Source organism: Desmodus rotundus, chromosome 10, assembly GCF_022682495.2.
Source record: "Desmodus rotundus isolate HL8 chromosome 10, HLdesRot8A.1, whole genome shotgun sequence".
NCBI classification, from domain to species: domain Eukaryota; kingdom Metazoa; phylum Chordata; class Mammalia; order Chiroptera; family Phyllostomidae; genus Desmodus; species Desmodus rotundus.
This window is the reverse complement of record NC_071396.1, coordinates 30,855,337-30,875,447: the sequence shown is the minus strand read 5'-3', so window position 1 is coordinate 30,875,447 and position 20,111 is coordinate 30,855,337. Positions and strand designations below refer to the sequence as shown.

The 20,111-nt window shown below is 44.4% G+C and overlaps 1 protein-coding gene across 1 annotated transcript in view; it reads right to left on the bottom strand.

Annotated features, from left to right (window-relative positions):
- Positions 1–7,800: 7,800 nt before the first annotated feature.
- The window catches only part of LOC128779344 (uncharacterized), a 37,022-nt gene continuing 24,711 nt past the window's right edge, over positions 7,801–20,111 (bottom strand). Inside the window, exons 3-4 of the mRNA XM_053912232.2 lie at positions 9,592–9,698; positions 7,801–8,004 (exon numbers count right to left, since the gene is read on the bottom strand). Of these exons, the coding sequence (XP_053768207.1) occupies positions 7,860–8,004; positions 9,592–9,698 (252 nt within the window). The 3' untranslated portion in view covers positions 7,801–7,859. The remainder of the gene's footprint in view (positions 8,005–9,591; positions 9,699–20,111) is intronic.

The window sequence follows — 20,111 nt, the reverse complement described above, 5'->3', positions numbered from 1 at the left end:
CCTTGGATCCACTGGCCTTGGAATTGAACTCGGCTGGAGTACAGACGTCCCAGAGAGCCCGAATTTGAACTTCTGTTTCTGGGCTGGGAACTGTATCAGTCATATCCTAAGCTAATAAATGATTTAGGGTTTGTGGAATCTTTTCTTTTTCTCTTTAAACTAATCTCAGAACAATACTCAATCGTAAGGTCATTGTCAACAGCTTGCTCAATTTGTCCTTTTAGAGAACCATTCCTTCCAAGCGGGGCCAGCTGCAGCCTCTTCACTTTAATGTGCTGCCCATGGATCAGCCTTGGAATTCAGTCTGGCCTCGCGTTTCAGCTGACTTTATAATTCAAATATAATTGCTGATGCACTTTCCGAAACCTCCAGGAAACTGTGAACGCTTATTTCAGTTTATAACAGCAACAGCATTTTCTGGCTGAAGCGCGCTAGCAGGCCTACTAGAAAAATGCACATTCGTCATCCTCTATAATCTGGGACTCCATTAGCAGGTTTAGTCTGGAGATGAAGGTTCAGAGAGTGTTTTGACTATTTATTTGGAAGAGTCCATGGTGCCAAAAGTGGGTTTGTGACCTAATAGGTGAGAACAGGAGCCGGGAGTCTGTGTTGGTAATCTTGGAGTTACTGTTGAGTCATAAGTAGCCCTCCCTGTCCTCTCTTCTTGCATCCCTTTGTTCTATAGCTATAAGATATGACAGTGTGTCCCGGCTGTCACTAGGCTCTGGTATGAAGGGGATGCTTCATAGCCCCCAGCTCCTGGGAGTTCATATCATGGCTTCTGGAATCACCTTCTCTGTGCAGAAACTGGTATCTAGAGATCGGCCGCTGGTGAGGGGACAGGGCCTGTTGTCTCTCGCCTCTCTGTCACTCCCTCCCTCTAGGGCTGCCACCAGGGTGGTCTTTCAAAAGCACACGGTGGTCACCCTCTGTCTGCCAGATGACAATGTAACTCCCAAGCGTGGCATTCAAGGCTCTTCCTCAATATATACCCTCCATCATGGCAAACTTGCCCAGATTTTGTTCTTTTCTTTTACACCTTCAAATCTTTTCGTATGCATTTCAGCGGCCTCCAGTGCTCTGCCCTGTCTCTCAACCCGACACCAGGACCGGAGGGTTTAATATCTACGGAGCTGTATCTTCTAACTTCAGTGAACCCCTGCGATCCTTGGAGCAGAGAAAGTGGCTGTCCCCTAATTGTTCCCCAGGTCCCTTTACACCTCGCTTTTACCACTTGGGCTTAAAAATTTACCTGTCTGTGTTCCCACACACACCTCCTAGGGATTGTGATCTTCTTAAAGAGCTCGAATCCTGTTGGTTTTTGCCCCCCATTCCCTATAGCTCAACAAATGTAGGAGAGAGGAAGAAAGAGGGAAGGGGTGGAGGAGGAGGGCCTTGGATGTCCTGCAGACATTATATTTGTACTTAATCGGGCCACACTGGCCATCTGGGACCTTCCCCCTCCCAGGCCACCCACCCCAGATTCTGGTATCTCCCCTGGCTGCTCTATTTCACACACCCACCCATTCAAACCTTATACTTGCAGTTTATATCTTTCTATCTCCCATGGGCCTCCCTTTCCCCTTCTGTGGCCAGGTCTCGTCTGATCTGCCCTCCCAGCCCAGCCCCGTGTGGGCCACCCTCTCCCTGTCTACTCGCAGGGCCTCCCCTCCTGGGCTCCGGCCACAAGAGCTTCAGTTTCTGCAGGGGTTCTTACATGGTACTCCCACCCCCTGCCCCTGCTATGCACATGATCACCTCCCGCTCCCCTGTGCCTGCTGTGGCGAGCTCCTTCTCCTCTCCTGGACTTCAGTTAACCATGACGTACTTTTCTTACTTCCCTATTGGAAGTACGCACCCCCTTCTGATTCTTTTCACTAATTCGACAGGGCAGCCCATTCATTAGGTGACGTCCTTGCACGTCACCGTTTGGATTCTTGGATGCATTTTTTCTATTTACCTGTTACCTGTCTCTCTCTTTAGAAGATGTTTCATTGGACCCTTGATGTCCTGTTGTCACTGGGTCCCCAGCTCCTGGCTTTCTCAAGCCACTCTCTCCCACTGCGTGCTCAGTACACTGCTCCAGATGAGTTCCCACGACCCCCAAGGGTCAGTATAGGAGTGAGTGGATTTTCTTCACGACTATTTTTTTCCACCTGCTGAAAAGCCACCATTAAGAGACACACTCACTGAGACTCACTGTCATCGGGAACGTAGACGGCCACAGCTTTCTACTAGCATTCATGGATAAAATTAGAAAATTCTAAGACTCTGTCAAAAAGCCTAGATCCTGAACAGTAGAAATACCCCATAAAACAACAGCTAACAAGTGATACCAAAACACCTTACACTCTCCTGAAATCCACTGAGGAGAACGATGCAGATCCTATTAACAAAGTGTTACATGATAAAAATCTGCATAAAAAAAGGAGCATAAACTTCTAATGGGCACAAAATACCATGATGGAGAACCCACCATGTGAAGTTTCCTAATGAGACCAGAGAAAGCACTAGGCCCTGTTTGAAACTTCCCCAATTGGTTGTAGCGTGTATTCCACCTCATGGTGAACCATTATTACTAACATTATTAAAGAGTATTAGTGTTGTTTAAGATCATGTCTGAAATGGGTGTAGAGCACTAGAGAAAACGTGATTTAGCCAGATCCCTTCTGTTCGGCCCAGGAAGGGCCCCAGGCGCCACAGACAGCAAGGACGCGCTGCCTGCAGGCCCTGTGTACAAAGTCTGGTGGTACCTCATTTCCAGATGCTGGTGCTTAACAAACTGAGATGCTCCTGAGAGCACCAGATGGTCCAATCATGCGAGTTTAAAGACTGGATCTCCTTGGGGGTTTTTAGTGCCGATTACAACTTTACCTATCTCTCCCTTTTTCCTGTGCCGAATTGTCTTCCTCATATCACACCCTAAAGAGGAGCTGTGTAGACTTCAGGAGAGAGCAGTGTTTTCGTGATTTTACTTATTCTTGTTAGAGGTTATGGGGTATTTTTCTCCTTAGGAACCTAAGCTTTTCACAGTGTGTTTGAATTCTGCTATTTAAAGGAAAAAATGAATGCTCTTTAAGGCACTTTAGGTCTCATGGTTTTATGATGAATTCATGAGACAACTATTCAGATTGAGTAGGAAAAAAAATATTGCGGCTGGGAATTCACACCTCAGGGGAAGAGGCAGAAGTCCCGCCGCCTGAGTCAGACCGGTTTGGGGGGATGGAGCAGGGAGACCACGCCAAGGGGATCTGGCGCTGAATAACCCCCACATGCCTTTCCATCTCTAATTGCTGACTTTGTGACTCTTGTGGGAATTTTTCAACCCATAAAACGTGCCCTTTTTCTGTCCCATGTAATGGCCTAATGGAATAAACACTCATAAATATATAAGTTCCCAAAGATAAGATGTGACATCAGCCGCCTTCCTTTTACCTGGCAGTGAACATTTTATCTTAAGTGTATTGGTCATGTGATCACTCTGCTCCTCAACCCCCCCCCCCCCACACACACACACTGAAGGTCTGAATTCTTGTCGTTTGATTCTTTTACATGTTCTGAGGCATAAGTGTCTAGTGATGGGATAAATTTAAATTTTATACACTTTTGAACACATTGCAAAGAGATTATTGGACTATATCATCTCTGTGTGATTTTCAGCTGTATCTCCACACATCTGGCCCAGGCCAGAGGAGACCCTTAAGAGGCAGGGTTAGAGGGTCTTAAATAGCAAGCAAGTGGAGAAAGGACCTTTGGCGGTCAAAATTGTATTCAAACACCAAAAACAGTGACCGCCCAATGGCATGCAAGGTATACAAAGATTGGTTTCTACTGGACTTGAACTTGCTCAGTTTGAGAGTTTCCAGGACAACCTTATGGTCTTGCACCAACAGAACCCACCCTGGTATATTTCTGTCAAGAGGCAACCTGAAAATTGCTTGAATTTTCTTCAGCCCTTTCATGTTTTTTAGAGTCACTTTGCACCTGTGTACTTCACCCTGAAAAAAATGTGGAGGTGGGATGTTCCCTACACCTGAGCAGCAGTCCGTTCTAGTTCGGAGAAGGGAAGGAGAGCCCAGGCCCCTTCCAGGGCTCCACACACCTGAAATGCAGGTCAAGTTGAACTTCCTTTGCCCGCTTCCTATTTCCTAGGTTCAGAACTCTCTTCCCAGCCCCTAGCTTGTCTATGCTGAAGACTGGCCGGCTTTTCGTGGCTCTTACCCTTGCTACCTCTGGTGGAGGATGAAACTTTTCTCTGCTTAACACTAGCACACAGGAAAGTCAAACAGCGTGGGTCACAGAGGGAACGTGGAGAACCAGACAGAAGGGCCAGTTAGTTCCAAAAGGTGTACAGAGGCATTCTCATCTAGACTCCCACATGCCATATTCTTTTCTTCTCCTTAAAGCAATCACTGAAATCGAATATAGAAAGTAGAAATGAATACTTCTTTCAAGTTAGATATACCTGGAGTTTAATTCTGGCTATTACTTAGTAATGATTTGATCCTGAAGACTGTCATCTATAAAATAATGGCAAGAATGGCGTTTACCTGTAGAGTTGTGTGATCTTTGTGGGTGCCTCATTCTTTTCTCTTTAAATATCTCACAGCTCCATGTCTTCTTCCTATGCCTCTTCTACTGCTATAGTGTCAACTCCAATACCTTAACTCCAATTTTGTTTTTAAGACTTCAGTATCTCCCCGTACTCCATACCGAGCACGAGTGTATACACAGTTTTAATGCATATGGGTTGGGCACAACTAGGCTTACGGTTGTCATCATATGGGACACAGTTCATTCTTGTACTTCGATGTGTAAATTATTGTTATTTATTCGTATTATAACTATAACCCTACTTTCCCCCACGCCTGCAGAAGCACGCGTGTGCCCAGTGATAGTGCTGTAAGGCGGCAACACTGCCCTGAGATGAAGACGTGTGTACGATATAAGGCGTTTCCGTCCTCCGATGAGAAATTCGTGCTTATCTCACTGGGCACAGGGAGTCATGATTTGACTTCAACTCTGACTGAATACGTGGAACATGGAGATCTATAGAATGGAGTTTGCGAAGTTCATTTCCTGTTGTCTCCTGAGTACGGAAAGCGCTGAGAAATGGGGTTCAGGGGCAAGAATATATCATCCTGTCAATACTACTGATGGTTTCAGCAACTCAACTCGAGGTGCGTGGCCGACACCCAGAGCAGAAGAGAGTGAAGTAACAGTGGCTGAGAGATATAGCATGTCCCTTTTAACTTCATAACTTGGGATTTAAAAATTATTTATAATTCACAAGCATAAACAATGAGGTAATGGCCCCTGGGGTCTTCGGTGGCCAATTTGGACCTAAAACAGCAGTGGGTCACTCTCAAGTATCTGCAGTTCGCCTCCAGTTTGGATCACGATCAAGGCATTCACATAGATGCAGTTGCTCAAACCTCTGGAGACTGGGAATGTGAGCTGGAAATCTCATGTGCCTGTGTGGTGTTTTTGAATCTGCTGGCTTGGGTGGGAATGAAAAGTGAAGTTTAAGTTCAGCACTTTACATATTTAAGCATGTTGCTTTCCAAAGCTCACCGTCATTTTTTGTAAAATAGCCTTCGTAATCTCTGTGAATTTAATTTTTAATTGATCCATTCTTTTGGATAGTGAACCACATTAGAAATAATACAGTTGACCGAGTATTCTTCCCCTAGAATTGTCCACTTGATGCCTCTCCCCAGTTTTAGAAGTGGTTTAACATGCACCTTCACTGTCTTACATATGTTTTCTCTCTGCATTCAGAAAAGAATCATACGTTCCCCCATGCTTTGCAGTTACTGAAAGTGCTGTGTCCAGTTGGGAGGGAAATCATGCCTCATTTGGGTTAGGTCCACCAAGGCTGGGTTTCCACAACTGGACTGAATAGCCTGGTTTGCTGGGAAGTGTGGATGTCACATCCTCAGGGCAGCGGCCGGGATGGCACCTCCAGGTCCCTGCTACTTGTCTTGGTGGTGAAGATGAACTGTGGCAGGTCAAATCAACTGAAATCTCTTTGGTTTGATAGGAATCCGCTGAAATTGCTAAAATGTATAGCATCGCACTTTCCATCATGTAAATCACAGGAGGAAAATGTAATTGGTTCTCAAGGACCGAAGGGCTACCAGTTCTCAAAGGGATGTGAGGATGTTCTCATCTAGGCCCCACCTGTCGCAAGTTTGAAAACATGTGCCCTAACCTCAGCGTTCAGTACTCCTTATGTGACACTGTGGTTCTATTAAAAACAGAAGTTCAGGGAGGAGCTATGCCATACCTGTAGCTGCAACCAATAAACAGGCAGGTAGTTTGTGATAACTGCTCTTATTTGTCCTACTAAGCATAGCCGTTCCTTGCACGTAATGGGTGAGCAGTAGTAAGGCCTTATTGAATTTCATGCTTGCTTTTTTTTTTTTTTTTTGACAACCTAATTCAGGCTCAAAAAGCAGAGGAGAAATGAAGATTCCAAGGGGAAGTCATAGAGTTAAATTGTTCCCATGCCTCTCCCCCCTACCCCACTCCCAATTCCCACAAGAATTAAGAGCAGATTGGAAATCTTCCTTGAGTAAAGGAAAGGATTTTTTCCCTAACACTGAGAACTCAACACCGAACTGAGCCCAGCATTTCCTAGCTGTCATACCGTGGAGTCTGCAAAGATTTTTAGAACAGGTGCAAACATAGCATCTGGAGGTGGTCAGGATAGTTTTGAAATCTGCCTAGAGGAGTTGGAGAATGCACGTTGTACGTTTTATGAGAGGATCCCTTGGGACAAGTGGTGTGACAACATTGGATAAATTGTGTCATTGATATAAACATGTAAATATATGTTTGTGGATGACAGTACATGCATTTGTATCATATGTGCACTATACGTGTAGATAATCACATTAACATCTTATGTATCTTATGCACAGCCAAGCATATTTCAAGTTTCTATTATTTGAAATGGCAAAAAAGTAAAAAAAAAATTCAAAGTTGTTCAATACATGAGATCAGTTTTATATTCTGGAAGTAATAGGCTGCTGCATTAATGCTTTTTGATAAATATATTTCTTTTACCCCAGAGTTTTAATAGTATCTTGCAGGTTTTGTGTGTGTGTTTCTGTCTTCCTTCTTTTTCAAATCCTCACACGGTTGCTTATTTGTTTGCCATTCTCCAACGCACCCGTGGGCAAAATCTTCGGCGAAGGCCAATTAATACAACTTAGATCGACAGTCACTATTTATAAGTTAAAATTATTTTTCTTCTAAATCTTTTTGAGATGTTAGAAAAGCATTATTATTTTTAAATTCTCAAGCTCGCATTCCACTGGATTTTTGTCTAGCCTGTAGTCAGTAGAAATCTGGAGAGTCTCTTTGTTTATTTTTTCCCCTCCCATTGAATGTCTGTAGACATTTGCGCAGCCTTCTGTGCATATCCGAAGGGAGCTGCGACCCACTCCTCAGCCACAACGCCCTTCACCGAGAGTGATGGCACCATAAGCACCGAGGTTTAGACTTCAAATGTCACTGCCAGGTGTTGTCTGTCCCCTTGGAATCTCCATTGTCGCATTTTTGTCCCCCAAGAGCTTGACGACTAATGTAAACAGGAGAGCTGAAAGCAGTCCCCTGAGCTGCCCTTCTGGAAGGTTCTTTTGGGCTGGAGAAGGTATCTCACTGCCCCTCCTTCTCAGCCCCCTTGTGGTCTCGAAGGTTCCCGCCAGCCTGACTTCGCAGGACAAGCAGTACACTTTGATATGAACTCTCAGTGCTGTCCTTCGATAGGGTGCAGACCTCAGTGTGCTGCCGGCCCAGTGTGCTGGTCTGTCTGCAGGGAACCTTCCCAAGTTCATCGGGCAAGACCTTCCCTATAAATCTAGCTGTCGGCCTTGGAAGACCGTTGGCGTTTCAAGGTGCGCTTTAGCTAAAGCCCGCTGCAGATGCTCCTCGTGTTTCCTTCCACACCCAATTTCTTTTGAGAGTCCATGAACTTGGCACCTGGCGAAGCCATACCTGAAAAATAATTTAATGTCACCATTCAGTTGGTTGTCAGTTGCAAGGCCTGTAGTTCTTCTGGGGGCATCTCAGGGTGCCTGGCTCTTACCCATTATTAAGAAGCATTGATGGGTGGTAGAGAGACGGAGCTTTGGAGAAAAGGCTGTTTGGGGGCTCAATTCTCATTTTGCTCTTGGAGACGATGGGGCAGTTTTTTAACCCCTGCAGCCTAGTTTTTCTCATAAATATAGTGGTATATAGCATATTGAGTATAGGCTTAGAATTATTGTAAGAGTTTAAAAAATAGTATTTTTATTTAGCACATAATAGGTCCATCATGTAAAAAATATATATAAAATACCAATCTATTGAGTATACTTTTTAAAGACTTTCCTTTTTAAGTAAGGATACCTTTTGCATATTATACTAATTGCTTTTGTTTTCTCAGCATGAGGCTTTCGGAAATTTCTCTGAAGTATAAAGTACCTTTTCTCTCCTCCTGTTCCCATAAGGTCTAAAGGGACAGAGAGGTTTGCACTGAGGAAAGTAGAGCCCAGTCCCCAGGAGGACAGTGAGATCCAAGAAGGGTACTTCAGTACTCTCAAAGGTGACTCTCATTTAAAATAAAAATTGCTCCCTATTTGAAGCCCTGGACATTGTGGCCAGGGTTTATTCATTTTTATTTTACAGGCCACGCCCTTCTGCCTAGCAATTTCTCAGTCTGCTAAAAATAGTCTTCCCCGCAACCTAACTGACTGGCCTCCAATTTTTTTTTCTTTATACTCTCCAGTCTTCTCACTGCTCTAAATCTCTGATGATCATGCCAGAGTATTATAGGGAATGTGTTTTGTTTATTTGAACGAAGCCAATGACCTTTTCAAGCATTCCCATCATGAGCTGCGCGTTACATGCAGTACCTCTCTGTGCATAACGAACAAATAGGATCACATTCCAGGGCCTGATGGGATGGAACTACATTTCCCCTCAGCTCGTCAGCTGCTTAAGAAGATGTTGTGCAGAGCCGACAATGTAGACATGGTTTTATGGAGGCACATCGTGACAGGGTAGCATTTTGTCACAATGGTGATGTGCGAACTTCAGAAGATTTGGATTCCAAGTTTGGACACGCTGCCAAGAATGCGCATTCCTTTTTAAAGTCTCCAGATGTCTTGTGTCGGTAGAACGGGGCTTTTAGAAATTGTTTATTTGTTGGTTTATAGCAGGACAAGAAAGAGTACATTGCCTTCTTGAACCTAATTCAAGTCTCTTCCAGAGTCTGAGAAACATACCATAATTTCCGACACTCATTTTTTTTTTTTCCTGCTTGATGGTGGACTTTTTTTTTTTTTTTTGACTGAATCAAAGTTAGACTTCCTTTGAAAAAATTAAGAAAAACAACAATAGAAACAAACCCTTTATTTTAAGCAGTCAGCATGTTAAATGTCAGTTCATAAAAAATTAAGGAATGGGATACAAGGCCAGGGGATTATTAGAAGCTGACTTTCTATAACCCTGATGTTTTCCCACAAGCACCGAAGGGAAGCGCAAGGGCGCTTTCTGCACTGAGTGCTTGAGTGTGTCCCGTGCTAGTTGTGTGTCAGCCACCTGTACGCAGCCGCCTCTGTGCGCAGATTCCAGGCTCGGCCAGCAGTGGTGGCAGTGGGGTCCCAGAGGCACGAAGTTGTCATTGATTCTTCTGTACTGTCATTTACCTAAAACAGAAACAGCACTGAGCATGCAGGTTCTATCAGAAATCATAACCACCTTTGTCACCTACTCTAGCACGTGAGAAATTGGACCAGCTCTAGGTCATAAGTAGAGGGGCCTAATGGTTCCATCTGGAAATTCATATCCTTTAAGAGAAGGAAGTTTTGGCTGTTTTGATCACTGTTGTATCCAAAGTGCCTAGAAAAATATGGGCACAGGTAGGTTGTCCCTTAGCTATGTGTAAAATGCATGAACAAATCATCCAGGACAATGCCACTAATTTTGAGCATAAAAATCAGATCCAGGTCATCCCACTCACAGATTTTGTTATTCGTTTTTTGTTTGTGTAGATGAAAGGTAAGCTTTCCCATGGTGTTGGCTGAATTGTCATGGAGATGGTTTAGTTACAAGGAGGAAAAGTCTTCTACCTTAAACTTGGTGGCAGAAATGAGGCTACACCTCTCTGATGTCACACTGCGGAAGGCACTACGATTTGCTCTTCACCATCCTTCATGCTGCAATTCATTCATTCGTTTATGGGGAGCACTTTTCCAAGCATCACAAGCATTGATGATTTTCATAATTCTGGCCAATGGGTGAGACAGAGTTATCAAGCGTAAGAGATTACAGAAACCTTCATGAAACCATCATGGGTCTTGTCCTGTGCACTTTTCCAAAGATGAAATACGCACAGGCTGTGGGTCACCATAGAGGGGAACCATTTACAGCTGGGCGATGGTGGGGCGGAGACTCTGTGTCCACTCGGCCACCTGAAACAGGGAGAACGGAGAACCCTTTCATGCGACACTGTCCTAGGTCTAGCAGCAGATGACATTTTTGTGTGTATGTTTTTCATCAGTGATGTACTTGAAAACACACAGCTCCCAGGGCAGGAATCTTAGAAACTCCTGAATTAATACTTAGGTAATTGACAAAGGGGCTTCACAAAGATCTAGGGGAGACTGTTAGAGCCACCTGGCCAACCTCCCTCCTTTGTGTCCTCTTTATGCAAAGAGAGGGAAAAAATGTGGCAACTACATTCCAGGAGGAACGGAAGGGAGCTCTACGGAGTACCTGTGTGGTCCTCCCTAAGTGTCACCTCATCGCGTCCTCTCAATAACACGGTGTGTTTAATGCCACGCCTCTCTCTCTCTTTTTCTATACATGAGTCAGCCTCTGTCCCATAAAGATTAAATGGGACAGTGCATGTGGAAATGTCATCTACACTGCCATCTGCCATGCCAGTATCAGGCATTGTCAGAGCCCGGAAGGCATCAGGAGTCTCTGGTTCTTAGAGACAGACAGACTCAGCGAGCCGGCTGCAGAAGGCAGGCTGGCCTGCTGTGCAGAACATACAACGTCACCAACAGAGATGGTGTGGGGCGGGGGGAGTTGGGGTGGTGGGCAGTAAAGAGCTAATTAGTAAAAAATTTGCTCATTCTTGGGGGATTCCACTTCCACATCTCTGGCTTGCTAAAGAATAATGAGCCTTTTACTGGCTTCCTGGCTTTTCAAGACCTAGAAGTCAAGGTGGCCACAGAGTGAGACTAAATCTGGTAGTGGGAATGAAGGCAAAGCTGTTCCGTCCCCTAGGGGGTGTTGTAACTGGGAAAGAAAATACGAGGGTCCTGGCAGAGGAAGTGGTTTCTGGAGCTTGACACTAACTGAAGGCGTTTCCTAAACTTGAACTTTGGGACCAATAATGAGCAGTATCAACAGCAGAACATTCCAGCAGCTTCCCAAGGAACAGAGCTGCCAGGACAGTAATGGGGGGAGGGCAGGAGGGCTTGCAGTGGTTCTTTGTGAACAAGTCAGGTTTGAGTACATCAGAGAGATGGGTAGGCGAGTGTTCATTGGAAGGAGCCTTTGCCTTGAAGACCTGCAAAGTTGTACTTGTGCCTTAATTATATAGCGCAGGTCCTGAGAGAAGGGGGGTGTGTAGGTAGGTGAGACTGTGATGTCATCGGTCAGCTGCTGAGAGAGGGCAGTACTGGTCTGAAAAGCAGGGAAGGCTGTACTGGGGTGGTGGTGAAAGCACATGCCCTTTTGGGGTTCACATGGTCCAGCAGAGTGAAGGCTGTACTGAGGTCGGGCTGTCTGAAGAAGCAGGCAGTGCTCTCGGTTCTGTGTAAGTGGTTCCTGGGCAGCTCCAAACCCCATTCCCATGTCCACCTCCAACCCGCTGACCCTGAACCTCTAGTGAGTGGAACTTGAACATCTGTGTTTTTCTTTCCCCCAAGTTTCCGGAGTGCTGGAGAACCACTGACTTAAAAGTTCTTAGACGAAAATTTGCAGGGAGCTGCTATTCAGCTCACCATTCCTACTGTCGCCCAGCTTTCAGCTATCCAAGAGGACACCTGGATATGTGTCAGAGGGCACCTGTTAGGAGCCGATTATTCTGGCAGGTGGAAATGGACACCATCTTGCTGGGTCTTTGAAGGTTCTCAGTTGTGAGCTAAGCTTCATGGTCTGTTCCACAGTAGGAATGAGGAGGTGGCAGTGAGGAGCCCAGCCTGGTCTGTTTCATGGGGTGCCTGCTGCTGGGAGTCTTATCTCTTTGATTATGCAAATGCTTCTCCCCACTTCTTGCTAGCTCTCCCCTCTGTGGCTACCTCCTTTTGAAATTAGCCAGATTGACCACCTCTCTAACTTCTGCAAATGGCTATGGAATTTGTATTACGTTCATGGATGCTCCTTGTGTGGGTCCCCAGACTATAAAATTTCTCTGCAGGGTTGGCATTAAGATTACACTTGAATGCTGGACACCAAATCCCCATAGTTTGGGTGGACATAATTAGTGGGGACTGGATAGTTACAGGGGGGTCAAACATCTAGGAGCTAGTAGAAGGTAGTTAGGACAAGGGACATGTGTGAGGAAACCTACTGAAAACTCCTGCGGATGTCTTTTCATTGTTCTTCATCCCCTGTTCCGGGCTTGGCCTTAGCTCCAAAAGTCATGAGGGAGACCAGATGGAGAAGAATTGGTCAGAACCTGGGCTGCTATAGGAGGGCCCTGAGCTTTAAAAAGTTCAGACCTTTAGAAAGGCTGGAGAGTAGTTGACTGGTGGGTGTCCAACCAGGACGGCTAAGCAGGGCTTTGGGGATGTCTGAAAACAGCATCTAGTAAGTATAGCGGAGCCCAAGGCTCCCTAGTCTTGAGCACTGGAATTATGGGAAATCCTCTCTCTACAAACTTACTCTAGGGAACCCAGGACAGGGAACCATATGGGAAAGCAAGACATTGAGTTGTACTTGGGCTCATGGGCATGAGGAAGTCTATTAAACTAGGCTAGGAGTTAGAAGTGTGTCCTGTGGAATAAGCCTGGAGCCTGGTCTCTGGAAATGGGCAACGAATTTTGTCCATCAGCCAAGAGGGACTTGGCTGATGAACTCTGGTCTATGGCTACAGCTCTCTGAGTTTCCCCCAGGCCAGGGTCAGGAAGATTTCCAGAGTCATTTCAGGGCTGGACCTGGACGTTGGGGTTAAGTGATTCCAGCTTCTAAGGATAGAAAGATACGGAGGCAAGATGCCAAAGGGATCCTCACCGAAAGTTTAAAACAAAAGAAAACAAAACAACTCAGTTTGCTTTCCTCACCCAACTACAGTTTTGTCCTGTGAACATGTTTTAGAACATGCTCAGAGGAAGAAGTTTAAATAAACTATTCGAAACGAGTCACTGTTAAGGGCAATGGCACTGTGGCCAAAATGACTTTGTATAAAGTCCAAAATTATTTGCTGTCGGAAACAGTCAAATGTATGTTATGGCCGAGAATGTCTGGGACGATGTGGCATGCATGCCAGTGCATATGGATGCATACTAAAGCTACAGCTATGGTAGAGGTGTACGGTTGACAAAATACAGTATTTTAAAATCACTGCCTCTCCATTCCAACTTATTTTAAAGTGTAAACTTATTTACAGCATTTTATTTTTATTTGAGTCTTCAGAAAACTTTCTTCTTTTCTTACTTCAAAATAGAAAACCTGAAATGTTTGAAAGCTATATTGCTGCCATATATCATCACACACACACGCACACACACACACACACACCCAATAAAACAACCCAAAGAGGAGTTAGGGAAGTGTTGTGTTCACCAACATATTGCTGAGTTAGCAACGAAATAACCAGCCACATACACCCCTTTGTATCATCAAGTAGTGCGCATTCTTAAAGTGATAATGGAACTAAATTTGGAGAGAACAGGCCCTTAAGTTTCAATTTATTTGTTTCACAATCACAGCCTCCAACTGAAGGGGAAATTACGCTGCAGTTTGATAAATAAAGCGCCATACATTGAAAAACAAAATGCAAAATGAAAACTTGTAGAACTTCAAATAATCAAGGATCTTAGATTAATTCCATCAGTGGTTGGGAGTTGTTTTTTTTTTGTTGTTGTGAATTTGCTGGAGAATTTAGTATGAAAGCCCTCTAACTAGGGGCTGATTATATCAGTGTCTCCAGTTCCTTTTAAAACCCACATCTGTTGTTGGGGGCTGGTTTATGGAGAGGAGATTGTGGTTGTGGTTATTATGGAAATACGGCAAAGCCCAATATTTTCGAGCAGATGAGAAGAAACCCACAAACAGTTGGCTCACAAATGCTATAATGCTTTCCACACCAGGGCACAAAGCAAGCGGCAGCCACCGCGGTGTTCTGGTGGCCTCTGGTTGAGCTGTTTCAAACCCAGGGCTGCTCTTGTTAGTTAACTGACTGGAGATTTTCTCTCTTTAGTCCCTCTCTCTCTTTTTTAATTGTTGTTACTCTGTTTTGCCTGAAAGCTGCAGTATCTCCCTGTTCATTATTCCCAGTTCAGTCAAATCCTGTCCAAAATTAACTCTTCGTGTGCTGGCGTTACCCTCTAGCTCTGTTTCTTTCTACGCGAGATGCACCAGGATGCACAGAATGGGCCTTCCTGCAGCCCTTTTAAAAACTTTGCTGGTCATATATGGAGAGCTCTTTAAATCAACTTCATGCTGATTGCGCTGCTACGTGTTACTTTAATATTTAAATTTTCTCACTGGAAATGCTTCCAAATATTTGACAAATTGCTCTAAAATCCTAGAGTGCCATCACATTTTGATCCCCCCTCTGTCTCACGTGGACTTACTCCCACAGAACCTCCTTTGACTCCTGCTCCTCTTTCCTGTCTGTTTTATGTTGAACTTTTTGAAGGAGCTTTACTGAGACTTGAAACTGAAGCCATGAGATGGGGGGGGGAGAAAAGAAAAAAAGTCACCCAGGGATGAAGCTGGAGAAGGAGTTTCTCCTCTCACCCTGATCCCTGAGTACTCAACTAGAATTAAGTGCGGCCATCAGAAAAAACAGAGAAATGGGAAAGTTGCTGCTATAAATTAATGATTATTTGCCATGTATGTTAGAGCGCCTGTTTGTTCCTCGTTTTACTGTGATGTTTTATTCTCATTCGGTGCAACAGTAATTGGGTCTTAAACATGATAAAGTATCTTAAAGCCGCATTGGTAGCTGAGCTGCCCAGAGCAGGTTTTTAACTCTAGTTAAAGAAGGTTAATCAAAGCTAATGAATCTGTTTTATCCAATGCCGATGAGTTGTTCAAAAACAATGTGCCAGCAGCAGATGAACTAAAATCCAGATTGTTCATCTGTGAACGCAAAGACATTTTTAAGCATGATAATTTGGCAAGCGTCTTTGATGGCCCTGGGTTCACAGATGTCCCCTACCTGCAAACTCAGTAGTTTTCTTATCTTTCTGCGGCTCACTCTTCTGCTGTGAAAAAAATAGGAGCCTTATGAAAATACAGAGGAGGAAAGGCAATCCCACACTCCAGCCTGCAGCGTGAGAATATCAAGAGACTGTTGCCTTCAGAACTTCAGAATAGCTCTGCTCTGTATGAAAGAATATGAGGAGGCCCTAATAAGGCTAATTCATTAGCACAAGCGAGCGTTACTAAAACACACCACGCAGGACCACAGGCTTCTCAGCCCGACTGGGCAGCAATTAAAGTTGCCTCCCTTCCCTTCCAAATGCGGGCTGCCCACCAACCCTCACCCACGGGCTCTGTTTTGTTTTCTTATTAGAAATGGCATTGAAGAATGCAAGTTCATAATTTGTCAGGCTGCAGAGGAGCAGCACCTCTCTGGCCATGACACTGTTTTGTGCACTTGAAATAAGAAGGAAAACATTTTCAGATCATCTGTGTGTGTTCTTCTGCAAAGCGCAGGAGCCAAAACTGACCAGGGAAGACACCTCGCTGCCTTGGAAATACTGCCTGGTTGCTTTTGAAAAACTCACAGCGAGAAATCATCCTCTAAATATCAAAATTCACTGTGGTGGGGAGTTTCTAATCTTAACCACAGCGTTCACGGAAAACACACACACACACACACACACACACACTCACACTCAAATCTGTAGTGACACCACCAGCCCCCCCACCTTTGGTGGTGGCAGTGCTTTGGAATGAAATTCACAGTGACTCAGGGTTGTCACTGGCTTGGAAAACTCCCTGCCAATGAGACAGAAAGAAGGGGCGGGAGGACCTTTGTCGTTTTCCCTCCTGCTCTCTTTTTAAACCTAAATAATATTTGTACTTTGGGGGAAGGGTGTGAAAGAGGGATCCACAGACAGAGGAAGCCAGGCAGACCCCAAAAAGCCAGGGAGAGAGGGAAAAAAAAAGCCCATGCCTGAGTCCAGCTTTGGTTCGAAGAGGGCCTACATCACAGGTTTCAAAAGCATATTTTTCATTTTCACAAGCCACAACCCCCTTGATGAAAACTAGTTGCGAAATTCAGGGCCTGTTAGGCCTCAGCTAATTAGAAAAAATGGGCTTTTTTTTTTTTTCTTTTCCTTTCTTTCTTTAGCACCTTTTCTTTCAAGCAGTTAGTCTCAGGAGGGGGATCCAGGCTCTTGGCCGGGCTGTTTTGAAAACACGCCTTTGAATGCCTCTCCCTAATTCACGCCTTTTGTTTTTCAGCTTTTGTGTTTGCCAGTTTGACCATATAACGTTATACATCTGGTGTATAGCTTGTTGGGGGCTTTTTTCTCCCAGGGATCCTATGCATTCCCTATAGGACCCTCCTGATCTTCAATTTGAGCGATCCTGTAACATAAAGGGGTAAAGGAGAGCGAGGAGGCTGGCGGGGAGGGAGCAGAAGAGGGGAGAGGAGGCCTGGGGGAGACAGAGAGAGAAATGAGTGAAACATAAAAAAAAAAAGTTGAAAAGAATTCTTTCCCTCTCCTCTTTTCTTCTCCCTGTTGCGGCTGGACCCTGAGTCAGCCGGCGACAAGGCCTCGGTGGGAAAATGACGGGACCACAGAATAGATAACTCATTGGAATTCTGGCAACATATTCGTAAATAAAACAAAAGTGGAGAGGCGGGATGGGGGAGGGCGGGTGTTCCTGGGGACGCACAGAGCTGGGCGGCTGGGGACATTTCCAGGGCTCCGGACTCCCCTCCTACAGGGGAGATCTAAGCTGGTCAAAGGGAAGGAGTTGAACTGTTTTGCCTGGGCTTGCTCAGCAGAGCTCTTGCAGCTGGAGATGTTTATTATTGCAGCTAGGAGGATGCTGTTGCAAACACTTTCCACGCTGGAAAGAGAGCTACAGTGATCCGTCCGGGTGTCTTCTGAGCGGCCTGCACATCCTGTGCTTCAGAAAGGGCTCTGTTAAAACGGGGACATACCTGGGCGGGCTACTTCCCTCTAGGTTTCTCAAGAAGAGGCTCCCCCAGGTTTAGTTTGCTTTTCTCTATCTCAGCCTGGGCCTCCCACGCACACCTCTGCCAAAGCAGCTTGCTGGCATGTTCCCTGGGAATTATGGGATTTATGGAAGCTGATTCTGCTGCCTGTGCATGTGAATGCACGTCTTCTGGACAAGCTCTCATTTCAGTCCCCCATCTGTAGAATGGACATGGCATAACCCAAAGCCAGAATTCCTACTTTTCATACACTTGGAGTTATTTCCTATGATCGGCTTATTTCATATATTTTATATACACAGATATATACACATATATGGGTTTATGTCATAGATATAGGCTTATATCATATATGTGTGTGTTTTAGATGTGATACTTGAAATATGTATGCAATAAACCCACTACGAAACCCTTTATAAATAAATACAGAAAAACTTGATTCGGAGCGAAACAAAACCTAGAAGAAGTGGGAACACACTGTGTGGATAGCTGGTGTTTAAAACTAATACCAGCAGCCCTTTTTTTTTTTTCCTGCTGAACAATTTTAAAAGCAATGCTAGGCATGAAAGCAAAACAAACTCATTTCAGTGCAAAGCTTAGGAGTTATTTGTGTTTCCCTGAATTCATTGAGGGGGGTGGGGAGGTAGGGAATTTGTTTTAAATATAGAAATGCGGAAAATACAACAAACTCGGCAGAATATCCTGGAAGCCTCTCCCAGTGTAGGGTTTATTAGAGATGTGAGGTAACTTTACATGTAGTTTTCAAAAATAGCCTAGAAATATGCACTGTGAGAGATGTTATTGAAAAATACCATTTTTTTTGCTCCTATTTTTGTAACTCAGGTTACCACCTGATTAAACCCTTGATAAGAGTTTCTTTAGGTAGAAATTTCTATTCCTGTCTGTCCCTAATCAATGCAGCCACCTCACCAATAATGCAGATCTGAGAGTTAACACAATTAAATTAGCAAATGTTTAGAAGGAAATGGGAAAATCTTTTCTTAAAAGATTTTTAACTAAGACGCTTTGCTGTTCCAATCCGACGCATAATTATACAATAGACTAATTTTCCAAGAATTTGTTTTTTCCTAAACATCAGTCAAACCGGTAGAAAATGACTGTTATTCACCATTGAGATCTGCTGTGATTCCTTTGGAAAGTAACACGCCGTGGGGAGACACTGTACTTAACAGAAAACGGCTGTTTGTTTATTCTGCTTGCCTTGCAAGGCTGTTATCTGGTTTTTGTTTTTGTTTCAACTGGTTTCAGAACAGGGAGAAGGAAGAACATCGTCACCTAAAACAACAACAACAAAACCATGGACTTTAAAGTTCTTAATCCCTGAACTTCAAAAATACAAAACTGTCCCACCAAGAATGTCACAAAGTTTAAGCACAGAAGGATCTCTGTTTAATGGGAAAGACTCTCCCCATAACATCCAAAATATACACAAAGAACAAGTGGCCTGATTTATATCACAATGTCTGCATTTAGTATATTTTCAAGTACCCTTAACAATTTGATGCCATTCCTAAGAGATTTCCTAATCCACCCACCTGATCTTCCAGTTCAAGAGTTTAAATTCACAGAAAAATGTTCTTTATGTTTCCTTGAAAACTGTCTTTATTTCTAATCATAAACGAGTTTAAAATTAGAGGTGAAGTTGGTGGCAGGTAGCTGCAGGAGCAACAAAGTAAAAGAAAAAAAAAAAGAAGGACAAATAGCAATAGCAGTTGCCCACTTAAGAAAATAACGTTCTGTGGCTTGACCAACACCCTTTACATTTGAGCTGTTAACAACCTTTACCGAAGCAGGACCTGCCAGCAACAAACTTGATTTCCAATGTCCCAAACGTAGTCGTAACCCACTGATTTGCCTGTAGCCCAGCTGGCCCTCTGTAGCAGTTTTATCTGGTTTTTGAAGCAGGGACGACTTATCTTTCTTTGGGGGAAAAAAAAAGAAAAGAAAAGAAAAAGGGGGGAGGGGCGGGCTGTAAAGTTAAGAAGGACCGTGGAGAGAAAACACATGGAAATTTAATGTGAAAGTTTCTTGTTGCAATAAAGCTGTTAGGTTTGGCATGAAGACGATTATCAGATGGCTCCTTTGACATTGCTTGAGCCTTTCAGTGAGTAAGACAAGCCTGAAGGATTAGGTTGTCAACCTCAGCCTGTCATCTTTGGGGTGGGGGGAGGAAAAGTTTCTTTTCTTTTCTTTCTCATTTCGTGACTCATTTATTAGTTGGGGTCGCACCTTCCTCCACCAGCCCTGGAGGCTGCAGAATAGGTAGTTAATGGAAGACAGCATCCACCCCACACTGATCACGAATGCCCTGCTTTTAACGACGGGCGGGCCAGCCAAGCTGGACGCCTAATCACCCTCAGCAAGTATGAATTTATCTAAAGGGGATTTCATGTGGAACCCCCAGAGCCGGCCGCCAAACGGATGGCTGCACACTTTAAGGAAGTTAGTGGGCCTTCTCCCAGTCAACTGTCAGGCCGCACAAAAGGTCTGGAACGCGCTGACTGAAGCAAATGCTACTTAGCCACCGAAGGATACCGTAAGGCCCAAGATTTCGCTTTGTGGGAGCTGACAGGAAATATTGATATGTATCAAGTAACACCCCTGATGGAAAAAAGGAAGACATGATTCCTTTAGGCACTGTCTCTATTTACAAAACTGTCTTGTGCTTTGAAAGCCAGGTTGGGGAAGGGGAGATGCCAAACTCAGCCCTTCACTGGGG